At 34.5% G+C, this 24,327-nt stretch overlaps 2 protein-coding genes across 6 annotated transcripts in view; one reads left to right on the top strand and one right to left on the bottom strand.

Annotated features, from left to right (window-relative positions):
* LOC134542970 (ankyrin repeat domain-containing protein 54) overlaps window positions 1-23,488 on the top strand; it is a 41,102-nt gene extending 17,614 nt beyond the window's left edge. For both annotated transcript variants that reach the window (XM_063387616.1, XM_063387609.1), the window contains exons 2-6: window positions 2,534-2,660; window positions 11,340-11,462; window positions 12,462-12,728; window positions 14,734-14,861; window positions 22,875-23,488. In XM_063387616.1, coding sequence (XP_063243686.1) covers window positions 2,534-2,660; window positions 11,340-11,462; window positions 12,462-12,728; window positions 14,734-14,861; window positions 22,875-23,060 — 831 coding nt within the window. In that variant the 3' untranslated portion in view covers window positions 23,061-23,488. The remainder of the gene's footprint in view (window positions 1-2,533; window positions 2,661-11,339; window positions 11,463-12,461; window positions 12,729-14,733; window positions 14,862-22,874) is intronic.
* LOC134542947 (phenoloxidase-activating factor 2-like) overlaps window positions 23,479-24,327 on the bottom strand; it is a 76,162-nt gene continuing 75,313 nt past the window's right edge. For 3 of the 4 annotated variants that reach the window (XM_063387588.1, XM_063387581.1, XM_063387597.1), the window contains one exon: window positions 23,750-24,241. In XM_063387588.1, coding sequence (XP_063243658.1) covers window positions 24,068-24,241 — 174 coding nt within the window. In that variant the 3' untranslated portion in view covers window positions 23,750-24,067. Of the gene's footprint in view, window positions 24,242-24,327 lie in introns of all 4 variants that reach the window. The other variant, XM_063387573.1, reaches the window with a different exon arrangement.

Here is a 24,327-nt window from a genome sequence, read left to right on the forward strand (position 1 = left end):
CCACATCTAACATTCCCACTCTCCTCCTCACCTTTACAATTACCATTATTGGTTGTGCTCCCCCACCACATTCCTTGTTAAAATTACTATAAAAAGTATCACCTATCAATATCTCCCCAGTATGGCCAACCTATCCTTTACCACCTGAATGGCTTTATCCCTTTACCCTGGAGGTCTGTAGACCACCAGCTGCCATATTTGTCTCTCCCATCCTCGGATCCGCAACTCCAATATTTCTGCTTTCTCCCCCACCCATTCAACCTTCCGCATGTATACCATTATCCCTCCTCCATTTTTGTTTCTGTTCCTTTTAAATATCTGATAATTGTCCTTCTGCAGTTCCTCATTCCCAGTTCCCTTGTCCAACCACATCTCTGCTACTACAACATCAGCCCCATAGGCAACCACCTTGCTCCAGAACATGTCAACCTTTCTATACATACTCATACAATTTATTGTTGCTACCTTCACATTTGTGCATTCTCCTCTTCGTACCTCTACTCCTCTCACACCATTTCATTTTTCTTTTCCATTTAGTTCTCCAGCCATCAGCTCCTCTTCTGCCCTGTTCACCTCCTCTACCCCATTTCGTTCTCTCTCCCTCCCTACCATCACGTTACTACTGCTTCTCCCTGACTCTCCCTATTTTCTTCCCTCTGACTCGACTACTATCTCTGTCCTGCCTGTGTTCCCCCGACCCTGCCAGATTCTCTACCCTGCACTTCTTGCTCTCAACCTCTCCTTGAGCAACTGTGTTAGTATTTTCACACACTATCTATCTTTAGATGGACCTGGTCTCTAGCAACATGCCACCGTTTTATCCTTCTCCCCGAATCTGGTAGTCTCCCAATTGTGATCTATGCAGCATTTATATTTTCCTTCTGTGTAACACCCCACTCACTACAATTGTCCCACTTGCCTTTTGCCTGATTTCATGTGGCATTCCTCTCATATTGTTTTCAGATTTTTCTGGCCCTCCCTCCTTGTTTAGGTCATTTGTACGTGCATGCACAAATACCTTCTCCACTTCTTCCATTATTTTTTTTTTTCCTTCACTCTTCCCTGTACATCTGTAATTGTCTTCCCTTTTCTGATCACCTTTTAATACCTATGAACTTTCACGTACCAGAGTAACAATTCCCCGAACAGTGCTACCATCTTACCAGTTCGGTCCCCTTTGTTGGGTCTCTTCCTGCGCAGCCTCTTGTACCATGTCGTCTTCCTCCTGCCTGTCCACACTCCCCTTACTAGCCACCTCGGCCCAACTTTCCTTGTTACTCTCACTTTCTTGCTAATTTTACTCGTTACTTTGATCTCTTCTACCCTTGTTTCCTGACTACTGTTGCTTTTCACCCCCGTTTGTGTTTCTATACTGTCAATTCCTTCTATAAAGCATCCTTAATCTGCTGATCTCTTCCTCTAGCCCCCTCACATTTACTTCTTTTTGTAGGTCTTCCTCCTTTCTGCTCATCCTACCTCTTCATCTGTTCCCCTTGCTTGGACACCTTAGATCTGCCCTCCGTTACTGCTAGGACCCTTTGTAACTTCTCAGCCTCCTCCTCAAGTCTGTCAAGTCGGCTTGCTACTTTTTAATCAGTCCTACACTCATCTTTTTCCAAGGAGTCCAACCTTCTCAATATATCATTTTCCTTCTATTCTACCTGCTGTAAAATTTCCTCCCCCAATTCCTTTCCCTTAGCTTCCCCCTATTTCCGCAATCCCCCTCCTTTAACGATCCTCTCACAAAGCAACTTCCACAGCCACTCTCTCCCATGGTTTACATCCGACTGCCCTAACCACATTCCTTACATATCCACTCTTTGTTCTCAAATCTTTCTAACCCCTTTGTCACACCTCCACAATCGAGGTGAAACCATCATCACATTCATCACACTGGATGCCACTGTCCCTGCATTTCACCTTCCCACACATCCCTAACTTCACCACCCACGTGCTTGCCACAGAGCGTCGCCCGACTTTTGCGTACTCCCGCTTTTTTAGATTGTCAATTTTTTATGTGCATTGTTATGGAACTCTCCACTCCTGATACACATTTACTGAGAGCTACCACACTATAACAATATATATTTGGTTAAATTTAACTCCACCGACAAGCAGCTACACAATCACCTATGTTACCTACAAAATATTTAGTATCGCCATAAAATTTTGTACTACTAAAATATTTAAATAGTTGGATGAGTTTTAAATATATCAGTCATAAAACAGCAGTAAATTTATAAAAAAAAGTATTAAAAGTACTTTTAATTTGATTTCCACTAAGGCATGCCTGTTCCTGTTGTAACAGTCATGAAAGTTGCAGTACAGTTCCCAGCAAAAGGCATTAAAAATATGTGTCTTAATACAGTGTTTGCAAATACCAATTGAAAAAGGGTAGTTTTTGGCCAGAAGGGCTTCTTAATATGGTCTAAATGTAGAAAGTAGCAGCTTAACAAAATAATTAAAAAACTTGGAAAAATGTATTTTAGAATAGCTCTGCCACAAATTTAATATATGTGATATTTTTTTAAAGGCCAGACTTGAAGTTCTGAACAAGATGCACTTACCAGTGCCACATTGTGAACCCCCAGCTGGTATTGACTTTTGCAATATCCAACCTTCTCTTGGTCCAGGAAATGGGTATGAAATTTCTAACCAAGGTATGTATGTCATAAGTTGACCTAGTGATATAACTATCAATATATTATAGACATAAATTGTATGACACTTTTAAAGTGATACTTCTTTGCCGAGGGGGCTACCATTTTTGAGCATTATGAAAATTCTGATTGCATGAGGGGAATAGTTAAGTACGTGGTGGGGGAACTGGTAGAGGAGGGGAATAGTTAGATATGTGGTGGGGGAACCGGTAGAGGAGGAGAGTACGTCAGTGGCGATGCCAGTCCCACACATGCATTAACAGTCAAATGGGAAGATGGAAAAGGGGGGATAGGTGTGTAGCATAGCATGCTATATGCTAGTTGTAACTGTTAAATATTCATTTCCAGTAATTCCAAAACATTTATGAACGTTTACATAGTAATATTTTTTTTTTTATTGATTTTAGGGAAGTGATACAAAATAATTTATAACTATGTGTTTATTTAAAGAAAAACAGTTTGAAGCGTAGTATAAATTTTGATTATCTTATGTTTAATGTGAGAATTGAAGTTTGGTTGTCAAAACAAGAAAAAACATTCCAGAAAAAAAACCAGTCTGTATTGAACCATCCTAGAAACAAGAAGCTTTTCTGCTATTGTGAATAGATTAATATATAGTTACTAAAGGATGTGTGATTGATTCATAAAAAAATGATTTCGGATTAGATTGAAGTGTCTATGGTTGACAGTTAAGAAGATTATAATTATATTAGACTGATTTTAAGTCATTTTCATAAGAAAGAAAATCAGAAAGAAAAGTTCTAAGCAAGCAAGTTTAACTTAGCTGCACCATTCTGAAGAGGCGACCATTTCAAGACAATGAGATCACCAGTTCCGAGTGAGTCCAGAAGCTAGAAGGAAGGAGGAACGTTGGTTGGTGTGATCGTCCCAAGAATCAGCATAGCCCAGCTGAATTCAATGTTGGACCACTACCTCATCCTAAGATTGTATTCAGGGATGAAGCAGATGACCACAACTCATGACGTGGATTACCGTCATATCAAGAGCAGTTTAACATGTTGATATAGGCAAGGAAATATCAAGTAAGACTGCAATTGATTGCAACAGTATAATTTTCCTGAAATTTACTGTCTATTTAACAGAGTATTTTGTTTTACTGTCAAAAATTCAGTCCAACTTTCATTCTAAAGAACTATATCCCAGAAATTGTAATTTTTTTTAAAATATTGTTTAAACACTAATAGGTACTTTGATTCAAATAGTTGCTGTAAAGACATTTGACAATTTAACTTTATGATCTTGGAGTTTCTTACATATTTGATTTACTCACTTGTAAAGATTGATTTAATCATGAACATGTATTACTTTAATCCCAGAGGTCCAGCTCTTAAAGCCTTGAGTTCAAGTACAATGGTAGTGACTTTAATTTCATACTAAGTCATTATTTTGAATATGAAATTTTGAAAGATTATTTCATATATGTAGTTTGTTTCTTGAGCTGATGAATGTATTTTGTTCATTTTTTGTGTTGCTGAATTACACTTGACCGTTGATGTAATGTATGCTGTTCTTGTGATATTGATCAAGAAAGCGTTAATTATTAAATTCAGTTTTGATTTATTTCAGATTATTTTTCATTTGGTTATTTCGTGGTTCCCATTTCAAGCTTACTTAAACTTTGTGTGCAATTACAATAATTAATTGTTTTCAATTGATTTAATTACTATCTTAGAAGAATACACTATAGTTTTGGTCACTATTATTATTGAAACAATTATGTTTAAAACATTAATTTGTGTCATTGCAATTTTAGTTGTACATGACTTGAAACTTTCAAAAGTTCACACTACAGATTTTTGTCAGCCCAACGAGGTGCAGAGTTGTTACTCAAGTTTACTTTTAACTTAGCAGTGAATACGAATTTCAAAAGGAATTAGACTATGTGGGAGGAAAATAGAGTAACTTATTTTTTAAGGGGAAGTAAGGATAGTTCAAGACCAACATCGGAGAGAGACCCAACGAAAAATAGGGAAGAGAGACTTGAGGATGAAATAGACGTATGTCAGGACACTGACTTAGCACAAAGAGTAATTATTTAGGAAAATGTTCAAGGAAGTACGAGTTCATTATCAAATTATGAACAGATGTTGAGGGTTTTACAACAGGAGAATCAGGAACGATTCAGGAAAGAACAGAAGGAAAAACAGGAACAAATCAGAAAAGAGCAGGAGAAACAGGAACAAATCAGGAAAGAACAGGAGAAGAAAGAGGAAAGAAGAATCAGGAAAGAACAGAAAAGAAAGAGGAAAGAAGAATCAGGAAAGAACAGAGAAGAAAGAGGAAATAAGATTCAGGAAAGAACAAGGGGAAAAAAAACAGAAAAATGAAAAAAAGGTTAGTAAGTTGACGTCGTCCAGGGCTGTGCCCATCTGAGCCCGATGTGCCACCACCTCCCTCCCCTCCTGTTAATCCTCCCAGCTGACGTGTTTTTAAATAGCGCGCCGCCGCAAGAGGGCGCTGTAGAATTAGTGCTTCGCTCCCCAAGAAATAATAATACTGTGCAAAACTTTTGTTTTGTTCCCCAAGTGCCATATGTTTTTATATTCAAATTTATTGTAATTTTTATGGATTTCATTCACTAACCACGTCCGCGGTACGACGGGAAACAGGGTAACTGTTCAGGGCGCTTGGCGCCAAACACCCCCCCCCCCCCCCCTCTCCTCCTTCCCGCTACCTCTGCGGTGATTGCTCGCGCAGTCGCTTCCCGTCGCTACCTGAAGAAAGACGCTCCGTTCCGGCTCTCCGAGGACTTCGCCTTTGTGCACCTATCGAGGTGGTAGGACCACAGCTGTGCCTGTCGTGTCGCGAGGCGTTTTCATAGAGCGATTGTGTTTGCGTGCTTCGAGTTGTTGTTTGTCGGCGTGTGGGCCACCCTGAGATCCCACTGCGTGGTTTTTATAAACAGTGTGCTCGACGCTGAGAGCGGGCCAGGTCAGTGGTTAGGGTAATTGCTGAAGGGGGAAACGAGTCATGCCGCCACACGGGTTACGTCACGCCTGAGACAGAGTCTTATCCCTGGGTCCGTGCCCCCTAGACACGGTGGCGCCCACTAAACGTACGTTATAAATACTACCAAATTCCCCGAACATGTCAAAGTATTGTAGAAATGTTAAACGCTGTACTTAGCAGGATGGCAATGGAAAACAGTAAAATTCACGAAGATTTAACATTAACACAACAAGAAATGGAGTGAAATTTTTCTATAGTCAGTAGTAGAATAGAAAAACTAGAAGAAACAATTTGAAAAATAAGAGAAGTAGAGTAGTCAAGGAAAGATCAGATGAATTTTCTAGTCATACTGAAGGTAAATTACATGAAATTCAAGGGATACAGAAAGTCACTCAGGACCAATTATGTAATAAGATTACTGAATAAGAGAAGGAAATTAGACAACACACAGTTCTATGTAATTCACAAAGTATAGACGTACCAGAACAAAGAACTATTGGCCAGGAAAATGTGAGTGTAGTGTAGATAGTTTGACAGCAGTATATCCAGAAAACACTAGAAATGTTGGAAATCTAACACAGATGGCAACTGAACCACTTATTGCAATGCATCACCCAGCTGAAAAGTGTTTAGATAATGTGCCAACATACACAGGAAAAAGTAACGAAAATCCTAAACGATTCTTACAACAATTCAAGGATTATTGCTGTGTATTTGGACTAACTGAAGGGGAAAAGCTGAAATGTGTAAGCAAATGTCTAAAAAAATTCTGCATATTTTTGGTAAGAATTATTGCAAGAGAAGGTAAATTATTATTATACATTTTGGAAAATTTTCCTACAACAATTTTTAAACACGCGCTACAATGCAACTTAAGAATACAACTTCACTCTGAGAAATTTTACCCTAAAAGAAACAAGAGTTAAGTAGCGCTCATTTGTGAAATGCATGAGCGTACGAGGTACGTGGACTGCAACATGGAGGATGAAGAATTCATAGGCAGGCAGGCAGGCAGTTCAACATCATCTTAGATTTTAATGAGCAGTTGCTAACTTATGACAGACTTGAAAATTTATATAGGAATAACACACCTAAGGAAGGAAACGAGTGTAGAAGTAATAGTTACTCTTCACCATTATACCAACTATGGTCGCAGCGAAAGAATGAAAGCAGAGGAGAACTGACAATACCCAGCGTAAATACATTCAGGTTAAATTAGCCACGCCAAAAATGGTACAACAAGGGATACCAGGGTAGGTGACTACTACAATGACCAAAAAGACGGGGCAACAATAGTCAGAATGAAGGTCAGACGTCAAAATACACTTATTACCTCAAAACACTCAACTCAACTCAAACATGAAGCATAGGGAAAAACTACAAATCATATTGAACTAGCATCAGCATCACCCATGTATGGACATTTTAATACACAAATCTTTTATTCATCACAAAATTGTACTATGAAACAGCCTAATTTCAACTATAATTTTGATAATGCGCTGATATGAATTCTCAACACAAATAATAGATTAGATTTTCCACAAGAGAAAATAACACAAGGAGGAAACATCCGCGGCCATGTACATACATAACAACGCAGCTACAACATGGCCGCCACAAGACATGAACCATGCACAACAGGACCAGGGAAACTAGAGGTGATTGGCGGGTCGGAGCTCCTGATGCAAATCCAAAACAGATATTAAGAAGCTAAGTATTTGAATAAGCAGCATGCACTCAATAATATTGTGGAAATAATGACAAAAGATTATGTACGATTGATTACCTTGAACAAAAAAAATGAGAATTTTTAAGGGAGGAACCAGTTGATGATCACTGTAATCCTAATGAATTGTGTCCAGTGATCACATTACTAGTCAATGGTGTATAAGTTCTGGTTTTGTTATGCAGTGGAGCTGAGATATCTTGTATTAGTTCTGACTATGTAACAATGATTGAAAGTACTCTGGTTAAACTACCTTTACTACCGATTACAGCTTTGAAAATATTAGGAGTAACCTCACAAGCTAGCCCAGTCATTAACAAGGATGTACAATTGGAAATTAATGGCTTGGGAAATAAAACAAGTCTCAGTACTAATTGTGAAAGGTCTGGCGAAATCTATCATATTAGGAATCAATTTCCTTACCAAGTTTAAGATTGTCCTGGATTCAGGACATGTCAACGATTGCAGAAAAATTGAATATTACAGACAAGAGCATTTCCCTTCTGCGAAAGGAAATACTGACTTAAATAATTTAATACTACGGTAGACAATTTATGTGCTACGGAGCCGGACTTGCTAAACATCATTCAAGATATAAACATATTAATTTGTATTTGAAGGTGCAGTGGTTGGAAGTGTTATTGTTTTTTTAAAGAAAGTACCAGAAGTTCAGCCGACAGTACGAGGAATACTGCAGATTGGTGATATTAAATGATACAAGAAGTTTGAAATGCATGTGTTGCATGTGAATTGTGTTGGTGTCACCCTTGGCAGGAGATGGACACAGGTCCAGGACCACTCTAATTACTAATTTGGCTAGAAAAAGTGTTACTTACACGACCATGGCAAATGTTCCATTGGAAAAACAAAGTTTTATGATGAAAAATGTTATATAATTTGATATCAATCCATTGAAGAGTTATATAACTCCAGTATGTTGAAGACAAATTGAGTTGTCATTAGTTAAACGTTTGAAATGGTCATAAGTTTATTTGAGAACAAATCCTAGATAGATTATTTTAGAACCAATTATTTTAGTAATTTGATGACATTTTATTTGTTTGTTGATAAGTTTATGGTAAGTTTAAAACAACATTTGAATCATGAACATAGTACCAAATTATCATGTTATAAATGTACGGTATCAATCAATTATTGTTGAATAGCGAGTAGTTGTATTATGGTGAAATAATCACTCAAATAGTTTATTTTGTAATTAATGAATAAGTGAATTGATAACATTTAGGCTGGTAGCAGTTTAGTGAAAGTAATAATAACATGATTCCTTTATCTTGATCTGAATACTTTATTACTGCACACATACATTCACACTACTCTTTCTCCATCTTGTTCGTTCAAACCAAAAAAGAAAAAAACAAAACACAAATATCAAAAAGCATGTGACAAAAACCAAACATAACAGCCCAAAATTATATATACCAACTACAAAACAAAATAGTAGATAAATTGTCATTTCAACATGAATATTTGCAATGATTAAAATATTTATCTTTGAGAAAATTGTTAGTAAATACATAATAAATCTGTTTTATTTTATGTCACTATGTTAGAGTGAGAATGTCTCTATTGTGTATTGTCTTACAAATTATGAACATTCTGTTAAATATTCATTTCAGGAATTCCAAAATAATTGTGAAAGTTTACATAGCCTAGTAATGTTATTTTGTCTAGGAATTATTAAATTTGGTGTTATATTTGTTTGTTTATTTTCACGGTTTTGTTTTGTTTGTTTTGACTAGTTGAATACAAGTTTTAAATGTGTGATTTTAGGAAAGTGATACAAAATAATTTATAACTACATAGGTGTTATGTTTAATGTGAGAACTGAATTTTGGTTGTCGAGGTGAATAAACAAGAAAAAACATTCAAAAAAAGAAACAGTCCGTATTGAACTATCCTAGAAGCAAGAAGCTTTTCTGCTATTGTGAATAGTGTAACATATAGTTATTAAAAGATGTTTGATTGATTCATAAAAAATTTTTCCAGACTAGATTGAAGAGTCTATCGATAGTAACAAAGATTATAATTATATTTGACTGGTTTTAAGTCATTTTCAGAAGAAAAGTTCTACAATTTTGGCACTTTGAGCTTACTTAAACTTTGTGAATAGCATGGAAAAAGGCATTTTATAAATTTTAGATCACATCCGCATCCTTAGCATTCTCAATTATCTCTTGTTCACTAAAAAAATACTAATAATTGATCAAATATTTACCTATTAAGCAAGAAGTTTCACTTCTGTGGCATGTGAACTCCACACACATATTTGTTTAGTGCAACATATCTGGACATGTCTAATGGTGTTAAAAATTATTTGTTTGGAAATGTTTATAAGAATATTAAGTAGGTCTATCAATAATGTCAGTAATTGTTCCCTATTGCTTATACAGTTGTATTTTAACATAAAATATTAAAATAAGAAGGAATAGGATGTTTTGTGATGCTAAGCTGTTTAATTACCAATTTATATTTTTTTTATTTTGAAAATATGTATAAAATTTTAAGGAACATTGTTTCTGGGAGCAATTGTACTGAGCAACATATTCAATTGTATTTTACCTTTAAATAATTAAAATAAAGTGAGCAGTTGAATGTGTTTGGAATGCTAAACTCTACTATAACCAAAATTAATTTAATTTCGAAAATTTATTCTTGCTGTTTTAATTTAGTAGGTATATTGAATGATCCTGGCCAATACAAAAATATCAAAATACAAACAAACATGACAGTTCTTGTGTAATTTTTTCTTTTGTATTCAGCTTACTATTATAATTATTGTTATATCATAAGTTTTTGTTATGTCCAGGATCTTTTGAAGTACTAAATAAAACAGCAATCATCATGTACCATAGGATTATTGTATACAGGATCATGCCATCAGGACCAAGGGATCAACTTGGATACATGGTACAGAACATTACCAAACTAAATGATTGCAAAGAAGTGTTTACATAATGGAAGGTGTATATTAACAAAGCTAAAGAACTGATTATGTTTGATAGTGTATAGTTTGCTTAACTTAATTATAATCTTTACAGCAAATATTTTTTATATCATTGGATGGCTGTTGAATTTTGCAACTTGTTGGAACTAGTGGGATAAATTAATTTAATAAATTATCTAGGTATCCAGGCTAAATACTCTATTTTTTTGCGAAAGGGGCATTGAAATGGATTTTTTTTATTTTTTTTTTTATACTTGTGAAGCTTATAAAGTCTCTACGTCTAGGATTTAATTCAAATAATTGCGAAGGTAAAGGTTAGTTGTGTTAGGTCGATAACACGTAAATGACAACTTTAACAAATTAACTTGAAATCTGGGAAAATTCATGGAAATTCCATGGTGGTGATGAAATTTTTTTTTTTTCAGATGGTGTTTTAGTTACACAGTCATATAGGCCTATACTATAACATAGTGTAGGCAAGGTTCTGTTTGAACTGGACATTGGAATGGTGAAGGATAGTTTTCTTTATTTCTTAAAAAAATTGCAAAATAGGTAAATTATCCATTTGTAATTTCAGTATGTGAAAAGTCAGGGTAATTTAATTACAGTTCTTTGTAGACACCCTGATTAATATAGCTGACTGAACCTAACCAAATCTCACATAGTTATTATTTGACGTATTTTTAAGAAATCTCAAGACTTCCAACATTTCACAGGTAAAAAAAAAGTTAGGTTAATATTTTAATTTCCCTTCTGCAAAAAAAAAAATTAAGCATGTATAAAATTTATGTAATTTATCTCGCTTAGTTCTAATAAGCAGCAATTTTCATTTACCCAGCATTGAAATTGTTGAACATCAGCGACTCTGAAGTATCTTCAAAGGTGCATGTAAATATGTAATTTCTTCACAAACAAATACAAGACTGCCAAAAATGTTTGAGTTATTGAGCTTGTTGTTTCTTCCATTACTCTGTTTCCTTCATTGCTCTATTACAGAAAAATGTGTGTTTTGCAGCAAAAATACTTACTTTGGCAGTTTATGAAGGTGGCAAGTTACAGAGGAAGATACGCACTTTCCGCAATCCATCTCGTCATCCAAAATTATGTCAAGTTTTAGAGACCATCAGAAGGCCTCTGAGTAAGTTATTTATTTTGTTTTTAAGTTTGGTTTTAGCACAAAAAAATTTTTTTTTTTAAATTTGTTCTTTAACTGCAGACAAATATGTATTACTATGGATTGTTATTTTGTCTTATTATTTTACTTGTATAATAAAGGATAATAAAACTTTGTGCCATACTAGATGTGACAGACTAGATAATTTGACTTACAGTTACCTCAGAGCTGAAAACATTATCTTCACAGATGAAACATGGTTTTTGTGGAATGGACGTGTAAAACGGTAGTAATAGCCCCACAACTTGGTGGATGAAAATGCTAAGGAGAGGGAATAAACAGATGTTTAGTTTGAATTGTTGTCATTTCAGAGTTATTGAAGTGTGTTTCTTTTAATATCCACTATAGCGAATGGTTCCAGTACGATGATGTACATTTTGGCCAGATGTATGACTGTCGCATTAAATCATTTGTGTACGACATGTTTGTTTGAGCACCTATATTTTCATAAATTGCAAAATTTCATCTGTGTTATCAGGCTTTCAACTCATTGATATCAAATGTTTCATGTCAATTGGTACTAAACAGCATGTGTTTTATGGATGATAGGTACCTTCATGAGTTACCACCAAAATGGCTGCCTCTTACAATGCTTTGTTTAGTTGAAGTTGCTGAATGTTGCTCCTCCATTCAACCTTTAGCCATTATTGTGTGCCATCTGATCAGTCACACCGTAAACTTCTAGGTAGAACTTTGAGTGATTCTGCAAAGAATCGGGCGAATAATAACCAAAGTGAATGGTTGTCAGCTACATTAATAGCATATATTTAATATGTAATACATGTTATTGTAACTGACCTAATCCAACCAATCTTTAACTTAAGTTATTATTAGCCTTACTTCCCTGAAGCCAGTACTCTGAGGAATTAACCTATTTAGTAGCAGTTAGGTTGTTCGTGTGTTTTGTTTGAGACAGTTCAGTGTGGTGGAAGAGAGAGTGCACTAATGACTGCATGTTTCCAGATGAAAGAAGACTGTCTCTGGCAGTCAGCTTGAACAACGTAGACTTGGTCAAGTTGCTGCTGGAGGCTGGTGTTAACCCCAGCTGCTCCGACAAGGAGGGGCGCACTCCGCTCCACTTGGCAAGCAGTCGGGGCTTCACGGAGATAGTGAGGTTGTTGCTGGACAAGGGTGCCAACCCCAACATGATAGATGTTCTGGGAAACACCCCTCTCCACTTGGCGGTGTGCACCAGTGAGATAGAGGTGGTCACGTTGTTGCTCAAGGCTGGTAAATATCAGTGCATGTACATCTTGTGCAAACAATATTATGTAGCAGCAGATTTAACACACACAAAAATTTTTTTACAGATTTTATTTGATTATTTGACATGTTTGTTTTCAAATAGCTAGAACAGCATCAGTGGACTTTGGTTCAGCATTAGACATGAAATTCTGTGCATACTTAATTCATAACACTATTTTCAGAATACACTGTGCTGTAAGGAGATTTTTTCTCTAATTAATAAGGACAAGTTATTATGGTTTTACATATTTTTAGGGCAATTTCTTTTCAAAACAGAAGATTTCAGTTTCATTTTTAGACATTGTCTTTATTCATTAAAATAGTTGTAACGTTGCAAGAACCCTGCCCTCCTAAATAGATATTTTTCTTTTAAACTATTTTTATGCATGTAAATATTTCTTAAAAAAGTCTTTCTAATGATATTTTACCATTTGTTATTTATTTTAGGGTTGATATTTTTTACTTGCTATGTTTTTTAAGAAGGTATTTTGTATTTTATTGACATTTTTAATCATTCCTATTTTTTATGTAATTATTCACAAATGAGCCATTGTACTAGATTTTGTCCTGTTTAGGCCTACTTTTTCAGGTTTTTCTCAATAAGTTGAATTTTGTCAAGTAATTTATATTATGATTGCTGTTCTTAATTTTAATTAACGTGTTGCAATATAATTATAGATCACGGGACTGTGTCTGGGCTGGGGTGATGTGTAGAAAGAGAGGAATAAGAAACATGTAAGTGCAAGTGAGAAAGGAACAGTGATTCCCCAGTAAGAGAGAGACAAAAGCTGGGATTCACCATGGGTCGTGGGAAATGGGTGATAACTGCTGTCTCACGGTGTGGGAGAGAGAAGGAAAGTGTAAAGTCCCTGGCTATATGGAGAGAAAACTGTTTTCAATATGTGTTCTGTGTTCCTATTGGCTTGTATCTGTAAGTGTGAATGAAGTGTGCGTGTGATTGGTCGGTGAGGTCATGTGACATCTACTCCCTGCGTGGAGGAGACGTGTCATGAGTTCATCAGTAGTCGTCGGGCGATCGCTGCTAGGCGAGGCCGCGTTTCGGCGGTTCACGGTTTTTCGTTGGGTGCGGCCCTGTGGGAGGTCGCACTGATTTCTGTTACGTACAGCTTACAGTAAGATTTACTGAAGAACATAATCGACGTTATTATTTTTTATTATTAATTCTCCTCACGCGAGCTGCGAGCATTTCTCGACGGCGAATGTATGTGGAATGAGTGAGCAAACTCTTTTGGAAGTGTTTGGATTCATCTGTGCATTCTATTGTGAAAAAATAAAACAAAACTAAAATTGGCGGAACATCTTTTTATTTTTGTATGTAACGAACCGTTACATAGTGTATTATTCAACAAATATGGAACTACAAAATATTTCTGAATGCTTATTTCACAAAAATGTTCTCATTTTGCACAAAATGATGCACTTATACAATAAAATCATTAATATTAAACATTTCTAGAACAGAAAAACTCAGAGAAATAAAAGTTAATGGGTAAATTTTTGTGTGTTTTAACAAGTGCCAATCTTATTAATATAAAAACGTGTTAATTATAAATTATACAAGATCAAACAATCTATTTATTTTTTCCATTATATTTAGTTCATACATTTTGGTACAAAATTCATACAATATAAATAGCTAAATATTGGTGTAGTAACTTGCATTTGTTTATGTTGTATTGACGTGCTTTACTATGTTATTTTGGTTTTATCACAATTCACCATATAATCTTGTCCCTACTAATTAATTATTTTTGTTCATCTTATGTTAGTTTTGGCCCAAAGGAAGGAATATCGTTGTTTCAAGTTTGGAATGATTAACTTTTTAGTGTTGGGTATTTTCTTAAGAAAATTAATTAGTTATTAAAATCAGGTTTCTTGTTGGTCCTTGCGAGGATGGTAGTAGGTGTGTGGTGGGAGTAAGCAGCTGCAAGAAGAGCGCAAGCCTTAAGGCTGATGTGTCTCGTTTCAGGGACGGATGTGAACAGCAATGACCACTCAGGTCGCAGCCCGCTGCAGTTGGCGCAGACCAAACTGAAGATCATACAGCAGTATGGACGCAGCACACATTCTGAGAAGCTTAGAAATGATGTGATGCAGGTCTGTTTAGCAATTTTCGGGATTTTTAAATTTCGTTGCTTTTACGATTTACATACATCATATAAGTTCATGTAAATTCTACAAGGAATCATACCTAGACTTAGCAAAAAAGAGAATACCTATTTTTTTATGTCAAGGGTTTTTTGTATGCACTTTGTATTTCATATTTCTTGTTATAGTTACATGGATTTAAGTTTAATATAGTGTTATGTTGCATTTTTCAAGTGTTGTACATTTATCCTGCTATGATTTTAGTTTTCAAGTACCAGTGAATGTACATATCTACAGTAGAACCTCTTTTTTTACATACCCAGTGTAAACAGTCCAACTGTTCACAGTTTTTTTTTTTTTCAGAATTATTATTATAATAAATTAATTAATTTATGTTATTAATTGATTTAAATGCATAAATTTAAGCAGGGTTGGCTGATTTAAACCATGGTTTAAATTAAGTTTTTTTTTTAAATATTATATTTTTTTAAATTTATTTTTAAATAGAATTGCTTAAGAAATTTTAATGAAAGGTCTAATTCCACTCTAATAATGACAATAGTTTGCTCATTAATATTTCTTATGATACAGGAACAAATAATTATATACTAATCAAGATATCATTTAAATTATCTGAATAAGCTGTAAATTATACACAGCTAAATACTCCTCTAAGATTACATTAATTATTAAATTGTAGTCAACTGTAAAACAGATTAAATCAATAATTTTTTTACTAAAAAAAACTTTTTGTGTAAACTCCCTGACTGTACTGTAAACCAACCATTCCACAAAAAGTGAAACCAAAGCATGAAATGTAAAATAATTTTGCTCATTATAATTTTATACCTGCTCTATATGGTAAAAGTGCAAAGTTGATGAAAGTAATCATAAAAAGTTTTTAAAACTTTTTCCTCTGGGTTTTATGTTGGCATGTTGTGCAACATACGAACTGCAAGAAACCTCTTTGATAATAACATATTTGAATAGCTATAATGTCTATGGAGTGGTCAGCTGTGAAAGTTGAGGTTATGTTCCAGGTAGCTTGAATCGTGTAGTTTTCTGTGAGACTAATTTCAAGCAGGAATAAGGTAAGTTTAATTAATTATTTTGACAGTCATTTGTAAACAACTTTCATGTCACATCCGTTACCATAAACTTGTAAAAGTTTATTTTCTGGTTACTTCATTAAGTTTGCATTCATATAATTTGGAAATATAAATAATCATCTCAAAAACCTATAGGTTAAATTTTATAAAAATTTTAATAGCTGTTTTTAATGTAAAAATGTTGGTAACGGAGTGACACATTTAATTTGGTAACAAATGTGAAAAGAATTTATAAGCGAAAACTTGCCCAGTAAAAAAATAAAACATTCTCAAAAACCATTTTTAGGATTGGTAGATTGGTACCTTGTTCTAGGTGGCTATGAGTTAATACAAACTCCTTTGTTTTTGTTCAAAAAGCTTTTCTTAGAAAAACATGAATGCTAATGTTGCAAATTACAATTTGTAATTCTAACAAGAGCTTGAATAAGGACCATACGTTTTTAGGAAGTTGAGTGTGTCATTGTTTTGCTTATCATCTTGAATTGTGGTGTGACATTTGGTCAAACTATTTAGTTCCATGAATGATATACTTTTCAGTTTCATGTTAATCAATCACTTTCTAGTGTTGTAGCCAGGGCAAAACCTCTGTCAGTAGAATTTTTCAAAAGTCACTTACTCGATTCTTACCTATATTCAGCCAGCCAGCACCCTCTAATAATTTATTCCCTTTCTTATTTCAGGCAATGGGAAAACCGAAAGGCTTACTGATGGCAGAGTCTAGGAAGAGGAAAAAAGAAGATCCAGAAAAGTGGGCCTTGTACCTTCAGAAAGATCGTGATAGGAAAAAAGAAAACTTGTCAGCATACTTTTGACAAAAATGAAATAGAAAAGAAGAGGGCAAAGGCTAGAGCTCGACAGCAAAAGTGTAGATTACGAAAAAGATTAGCAGCGACTGAACGTGATTCCCCAATTTCCAAGTTTGGATCTTATCAACGACCACAAACTTTTGGGAAAGCAGTGAAGAAAGCTGTTTCAGCACTGCCATCAAGTCTACGGAAACGTATAGCAGTAGTTCAAGAACTAGCTAGAAGTACATTTAGCCCTGAAGTATGCAAGATATTCCAAAACACAAAAAATGCATCAGTGAGTCGGAATGAAGATGTATGCTCTTTAGTGACAGATTTTTACAATTCTGATGAGATAAATCGCCAAGCTCCTGGTAAAAGAGATGTAAAGTCCATTAAATCTCCCGTTACTGGAAAAAGGGAACATGTTCCGATCCGTCACATGCTTATGAATATTGGTGAAGCATACGCTGAATTTTCTAAAAAATAATCAGAAATAAAGATTTATCGTACCAGGTTTTTCATGCTTCGACCACCTCAAGTCCTTCCAACTAGTATGACTCCACATAATGTTTGCATATGCAGACATCATCTGAATTTTTCATTCATGGTTGAAGCACTTGCTTCACAAGTGGGTGAATTTCCATCAAACACTAAAAAAGTGTTGTGTTCTGTGTGTTGTAACACTGAAAATGAAAACTACATGCTCAATTACTGCAGGGACTGTTTGTATGATTTAAGGCAGTTGTTACCAAATACTCTAAATCCAAGGGCTAGAATTAAGTGCAAGAAATGGGAAATTATAAAAGGATATGCACAAGTCACTGAAAAGGAGTTTACAATTATGGAGCTTGTTTGTAAACTAAATAATAAACTTCCACAGTTTAAAACTCATTGTTTTGTAAAACAAACTCAGAGCAAGTACTTTGAAGAATGCAAGCAGTGAAAAAATGAGAAAGAAGTAGTTGTGCAGATTGACTTTGCTGAGAATTACACTCTCACAGCTCAAAACCAAATCCATAGTGTTAATTGGAAGCAGCGGCAAGTTACAGTATTCACCTGTTGCATATGGTTCTGCAGTGAGGTGCACAGCATTGCCATTATAAGTGATGATCTTAGTCACTCAAGGTACTCAGTATGGACTTTCTTAAAAGTTATTACCAATGATATCAAGTTGAACATGCCATCTGTGGAGCATATAATTTTTTTTTTCAGACAATGCAGCCTCTCAATTTAAGAGTAAATTTACATTGGTAAACTTGTGTTGCATGAAAAAAGACTATGGCGTAACAGTTGAATGGAATACGTTTGCATGGGAAAGGTGCAGTGGATGGTGTGGGTGGTTCACTTAAAAATGGGATATGGAGACTTGTGAAGGCAAAATACTTAAGTATTAATTCTGCAAAAGTGTTTTATGTACTTGCAGAATTTACATGCATAAAAACAGAAGTCTTTTATGTACCAAAAAAAGATGTTTAAGTAAACAAAGCTTTCCTGGTCAATCAATGTAACACGGTTTTGAATGTTCCTGGACTTCAATCATTACACCACTTCCGTCCACATGACAGTAATAACCTTCTTGTGGGCGTCACTGCTAAGTCAAAACTGACAACTGTAAATATGCTTGGCAAGCAGCTTTCACACTTTAAAAATCCTGGAATTTGCAAGAATAAACTATTGAGATACAAAGATGTTTACAGCAGCACAGATGACGACAGTGATAATTCTGAGGACATCCAAAAACAATGCAGTTCATCATCAAGAAGCATCCAATACTGTGGTATTAAACTGAATGATATCATATCTGGTGTTTATGTTTTGACTGTACTAAAGAGTGAAAGTGAAAAAACATGTAGCAGTAATACAAAGTGGGGTTTCTGACGGGGAAATTTTAGTAATGTTTATGAAACCATATGGTGAGGACCAAACAAAATACACCATGAATACTCAAGATGAAAAACAAATTGCTTTCGAACAAATAAAAAACATTTTACCTGCACCTAACAGCAAGTGGAGATCGTGTATTTTATGTCTTCAAAAAACCAGTGTTTTAGTTGTAGTTTAGTGAAATTTAACATTTATAAAACATCCGGCTCCTCCAGAAGACCAAGTCCAGCATGTTACCACTGCGTCCCTTTGCTCCCATAAGTTATGATTATTTATTAATTATCTATTAAGGCTTTTTTTTTGCATGGATACATGTTTTTATTTGTTTTGTACATTTTTAGTCTATTTATTGCATAATTCTTCGTAATTACTTTGAAATATCACATGTTACATTATCAACAATCAGTACTCATGCTGGTCACATCTGTTATATTCCAGTCATCTTAGTCAAAATTAGGTAAGAATCTCGGAATTTGAGATACCCAGCTATAAACTTGTATTTTGACATTCTAAAAGTTGTCTCAAAACCTACATACATATGGTAGGGTGTACGTGACTATTAAAATCTGTCAAAGGTCACAAAAATAGATTTATTTTTTTTTGCAAATATCTTGTTTCCTATGGGTTTTTCGCTGTTTGTATTTATTATCAATATTGTAGAGGATTAAATTCCCTACAACGTTTGTACCAAAAATATTTTTATACGTTGAATCGTTTTTGAGATACAGGGCGGAGAGCACGCGGTTAGAGCATCATTTGTCAACCGGTAGTCCCGGTCAAAAACACGCCATATAAAGTTTATTAATTATTAATAAATATATAATTATTAATTATTTTCATTTCTTATTTACTATTACATTATATTTAATTTTTTTTTCATTAATTAAATATCTATCTATTCAATAACACTTATAACTGATTCCTAAAATTAAAAAAACAATTAAGGGACAAACTTTAATTACATTTTAATTATATTCTCATTTCCACTTATTACATTTTAAATAGAAAATAATTTAGTACAGTGATGTCAATGAAGACATAACCTTTGACACCCAAAATCATGGAAGACCTGGAGACAAATGTCGTTGAAGACGATAAAGAAGAGGACTTTAAAATACTACAGCGGTCTGAAGACGAAGATGAAGATAATTAAAATTATAAGTTGTAGTTCTTGTAATTTTTATTCAATTTTTTAAATTTCCACAATCATAAATGTATGGAATTTTTTTCTAATAAAAACATATTAATTAAGAGTTTCTTTTTTATTTATTTAAGAAGTTATTAATATAATTTAAATTAGAATTGAAATATAATTTAAGTATTTTCCTACCAATTCTATAACTACTTGGGCAGGTGTTATTAAATAAATTGATAATTAAAAATAGATACTTAAGTAAACTAATTATTAAATATAATGTAATAGTTAATAATAAATGAAAATTATTAATAATTATGTATTTATCAATAATTAATAAAATTTATATGGCGTGTTTTTGACTGGGACTACCGGTTGACAAATGATGCTCTAACCGCGAGCTCTCCGCCCTCTATCTCGAAAACAATTCAATGTATAAAAATATTTTTGGAACAAAAGTAGTAGGGAATTAAATCCTCTACAATATTGATAATAAATACAAATAGCTAAAAACCCATAGGAAACGAGATATTTGCAAATAATGTGCAAAAAATCAGTTTTTGTGACCTTTGACCTTAGATTTTAATAGTCGCGTACACCCTACCATATGTAGGTTTTGAGACAACTTTTTAGGATGTCAAAATACAAGTTTATACGAGTTTATAGCTGGGTATCTCAAATTCCGAGGTGAACTTAGTAAGATGACTGGACTGTTACTTCAGGGTGTCACATCCGTTACCCAAATAAAAATTCATATTCTCTTTTCAGTTGTAGATGTGTTAATTTTAACGATATTTAATGATTGTTTGTTCTTTTATCAGAACAAATAAAAAATATTGTTACAATCACTTGTACCAGATCAGATCAGTATTTTTTTTTGTTTTAAAAGTTACAAGAGAGGCATAAAGTACTGAAATGTACGTGGTCCTCAAATTTAAAATTCAATAACATGATTATTCTATATTTTTAGTGATAATAAATATGTCTGTCACATCCATTACTTTGGAATGGCTGGAATCCCCTTTCTGTGGGAAACACCCATTCTATGGAGAATCTCCTCCTGTGGGTAAATACCAGTAAGTATCTACATTGTGTCTTTTCCACAAATTAAAAATAAAATTACAAAAATACAATTTTGAAACACCATAGACGTTCTTGTATTTACCCTGAAAACAGCATTAATAAATACCTACTAATTTCTGAGACATCCCAATTTTTAGCTCACATTGCTGCTGCTGCTGCCATTAATTGTTTACCTGTGTTGATGTGTGTGTGTGTTCTGAAGAACTTCAAATATTGTGAATGGTTGATTAGGTAAGGCCTGTTACATTAAAAATACTTTTAATCATTGTGGATGGTTGGCTGGGTTAGTATAGCTACATGAAAAATACTATAAAATATTTATTTTGGTGGCTTAGGAATTACATATGTAAAATGTAGCTATCTTGGCCTAACCAACCGTTCACATGAATTTACGGAATTTTTAGTGTATCTATACTACACCCAACAACTGTTTACAATATTTTTAAGTATTTTTTTACTTTGAGTACGTAACCTATGAATTGTTTGTTACTATGTTACTTTATTATGTTACTATGTTACTTTAAATTTAATTTTAAAAAAATAAAAAAAATACTTTCTTAATTTAATGATATTTGGACAAACAACCAACAAACAAAAATTATAAATATTATTTCCCTACAACTGCAATACACAGTCATATTAACTACTTTAATTATACTACAATACCATTGACTAAAGTTCTCCAAATAAACACAAACAGGTGTGGGTAAACAATAAATGGCAGTGGCAACGAAAATGCACAGATATTGATTGAAATTTGAGCTAAAAACTGGGATTTCCCAGAAACTAGTAAGAATTTATTAACACTGTTTTCAGGGTAAAAACAGGAACGTCTCTAGTGTTGGGAAATTATATTTTCGTAATTTTATTTTTACTTTGCTGAAAATCCGCGATGTAAGATTTTTACCGAAATATCCTTTCTGTGATTAAGTCCCAGTCAGATGTGCAGATTTGCTGGACTTCTGTTCTTTGGTGTTATAACTTTTCTGGTTCAAAATGAGTGGCAGAAAGTGGGATGTTGTATGGCTTTCATTTGAATATGCTGAGAACCAAAATAACTAATGTAATTTTAAAAAACCGGTATAAACCAAAAAAACCTTGGTTTAAACAAAAAAAAAGTTTTTTTTTTCAACCCTCGATTTAAGCATAACTAGAGAGAGCTAACTTAATGTAAGCCATACCATTTCACCTTGGTTTGGATGTAGATAGAAGGTAATTTCTGATTTTTAACTATATATTGTTTGAAGTTGTTATTGCATTTCTCAACTTTTCTATGCACCACTCATTTCATTGTTATTTTCTCTTTTAAAAGGTTTTATTAACTCGAGTTGGAAATACTTCTCATAGTTACCTTGTGCCTTGGTTGCTACAACAAACAAAGTTAGGAGGGCTTCAAAATTAGAATAAAAAGAGAGCTGAAGGACGCCATCACGAGAAGTTATCTCACATGTGTGGCTAGCTGAATACTTAGGGCCCGCGCAGGAGATTTTAAGACTTGTGACTACTCCGATTTAGCTAACAGTTAGTGGCAAAGTGCTAGTTATAGGAAATTCTGATTTTTCTAGTATCAGAATAAGGGAGTATCAACGCTCCAGTAAGTCTACCATGTTCGTCACAATCGTTTCTGAGTGCGACGAGATGACTGTGTTGCTAAGCTTGGTTCCTACTAGATCTTCGATGGTGAGACTATTCCAAATCTTAGACTGTTTAGGAGCCACAGATGTCGCTGATTTCTGACATCGTTCCAGTTCCAGCATCCATAGCAGTAGTTGTTCTTTGCAGCTATCCGTATAAGTTCCTGCCATCGGGGAGACTACTCAGAGGTCCGAATGAAGCAGAGAATCTTCTCTACCATCGCATAACGTCTGCCTTAAAGTTTTAGAAACACTTCTCTTCAAATATGGCTATGGTAAATGAAAGAAAGTTGGACCTGGAACAATACTTACGTTGTGTTTTACATAGTTTATTGCAAGTGTTGTCTTACATGCCGGAGATGATGGTGGTGACAAACTGCTGGTCGCAGGTGATAGAGATGATCGGCACGTACCTGCAGAAGAGGGGCCAAGCGGACGAAGCTGAGATGATCGGCCAGTTCTCGACCCGCCTCACGCTGAGCCAGACCAAGGAGCAGGTGGACTCGGACGTTCAGGACTTGTTGAACAGCTTGAGTAACCTGACCCTGGACAGAGCTAGCACAGCCTGCAGCTGAGCATGCCTCGCATGCCGGCCCCCTTCACACGGCGAATCTTGGACTCTTGGGTGCATTTTAAAGACTGACTCGAAAAAGCTTAAGTTTTTGTGTTTGGATATTTTAAAAGGTTCACAATCATGTTCATTTTTTATTGTTGTTTTGAGATTAATTTGTGGCTACCAATCAAATCTGAGCATGTTTTTGTGATGTACTAAGATTCTATTTAGTGGTTTGTTTGCTTGTAATTTTTTTTGTAATGGGTGTCTTGTTATAATAGATTGAATTATTTACATCTGTATTTGAAAGGTTAATTTTCATGGTTTCAATGAATCATACTTTCTTTCTAGAGTTTTGATGTGTTTTGTTGTTTAAGACAGTGTAATTGTCTGTTGTTTGATTGTGAACTGTAATGAATTAAATTAAAATAGTAATGGTGTTAAAGTGTACCGATATTATTATTATTTATTTTTAAATTCTGTACTAATTACAGCTAAATTGATATAGAATAACAATAACTATACATGATAGTGTAGCCATGCATGTTAAAAATTATTTGGCTGGCAATAATTTTTAAATTTACTTTATGCACCAACAGTGCTAGTGGTGTGGCCACCAAAACAACTTGTGTCCCTATAAAAATATTTTTTTTTTGAGGGACATAATCAAGTGTTTATTTTGGTAGGTTATATTTTCATTTAAACTCACAGTTATCATCTAAAAAATGTTTTTTGAATAAATGTTATGTTTACAGAAAATTTAAGAATGTGAATTGATACAATAAATAGATTAGCACATATTATATCTAATAATATTTTACAACTTTATTATGTAAAGTGGAAGTGACTTGGCAAATTTAACTTCACTCAGGAAAAAATGTTGCCTTCCACCAAATATTCAGTAAACAAATACACTGTACACTTGATATGATTTTTTTTTTAAATAGCTTAGGGATGGGTTTAACAGTGTTGAAGGAAAATAATGGCATTTGTGCTGGAGGTGTTGGCCATTCATCGCTGTGACATCAGCTACCTTGCCCTGCGGTATCTGAGCACCGTGTCCAGTATCCACTGGTGGTAAGTGGCCACTCTCGTGTAGACTCCGGGGGTTCCAGGCCTACCGCAGCCAATCCCGTAGCTGACTATCCCCACCTGGTACCACTGGCCCCGCCTCTCGCACACCAGCGGCCCGCCTCCGTCACCCTGCCGAGAGATAACAAACTGGTTAGGTGAAGTACTACTGATGCAAGTCCCATACCTACTTCAAGTGATAACAGAAATTATGATAT

Source organism: Bacillus rossius, chromosome 1, assembly GCF_032445375.1.
Source record: "Bacillus rossius redtenbacheri isolate Brsri chromosome 1, Brsri_v3, whole genome shotgun sequence".
Classification (NCBI taxonomy): domain Eukaryota; kingdom Metazoa; phylum Arthropoda; class Insecta; order Phasmatodea; family Bacillidae; genus Bacillus; species Bacillus rossius.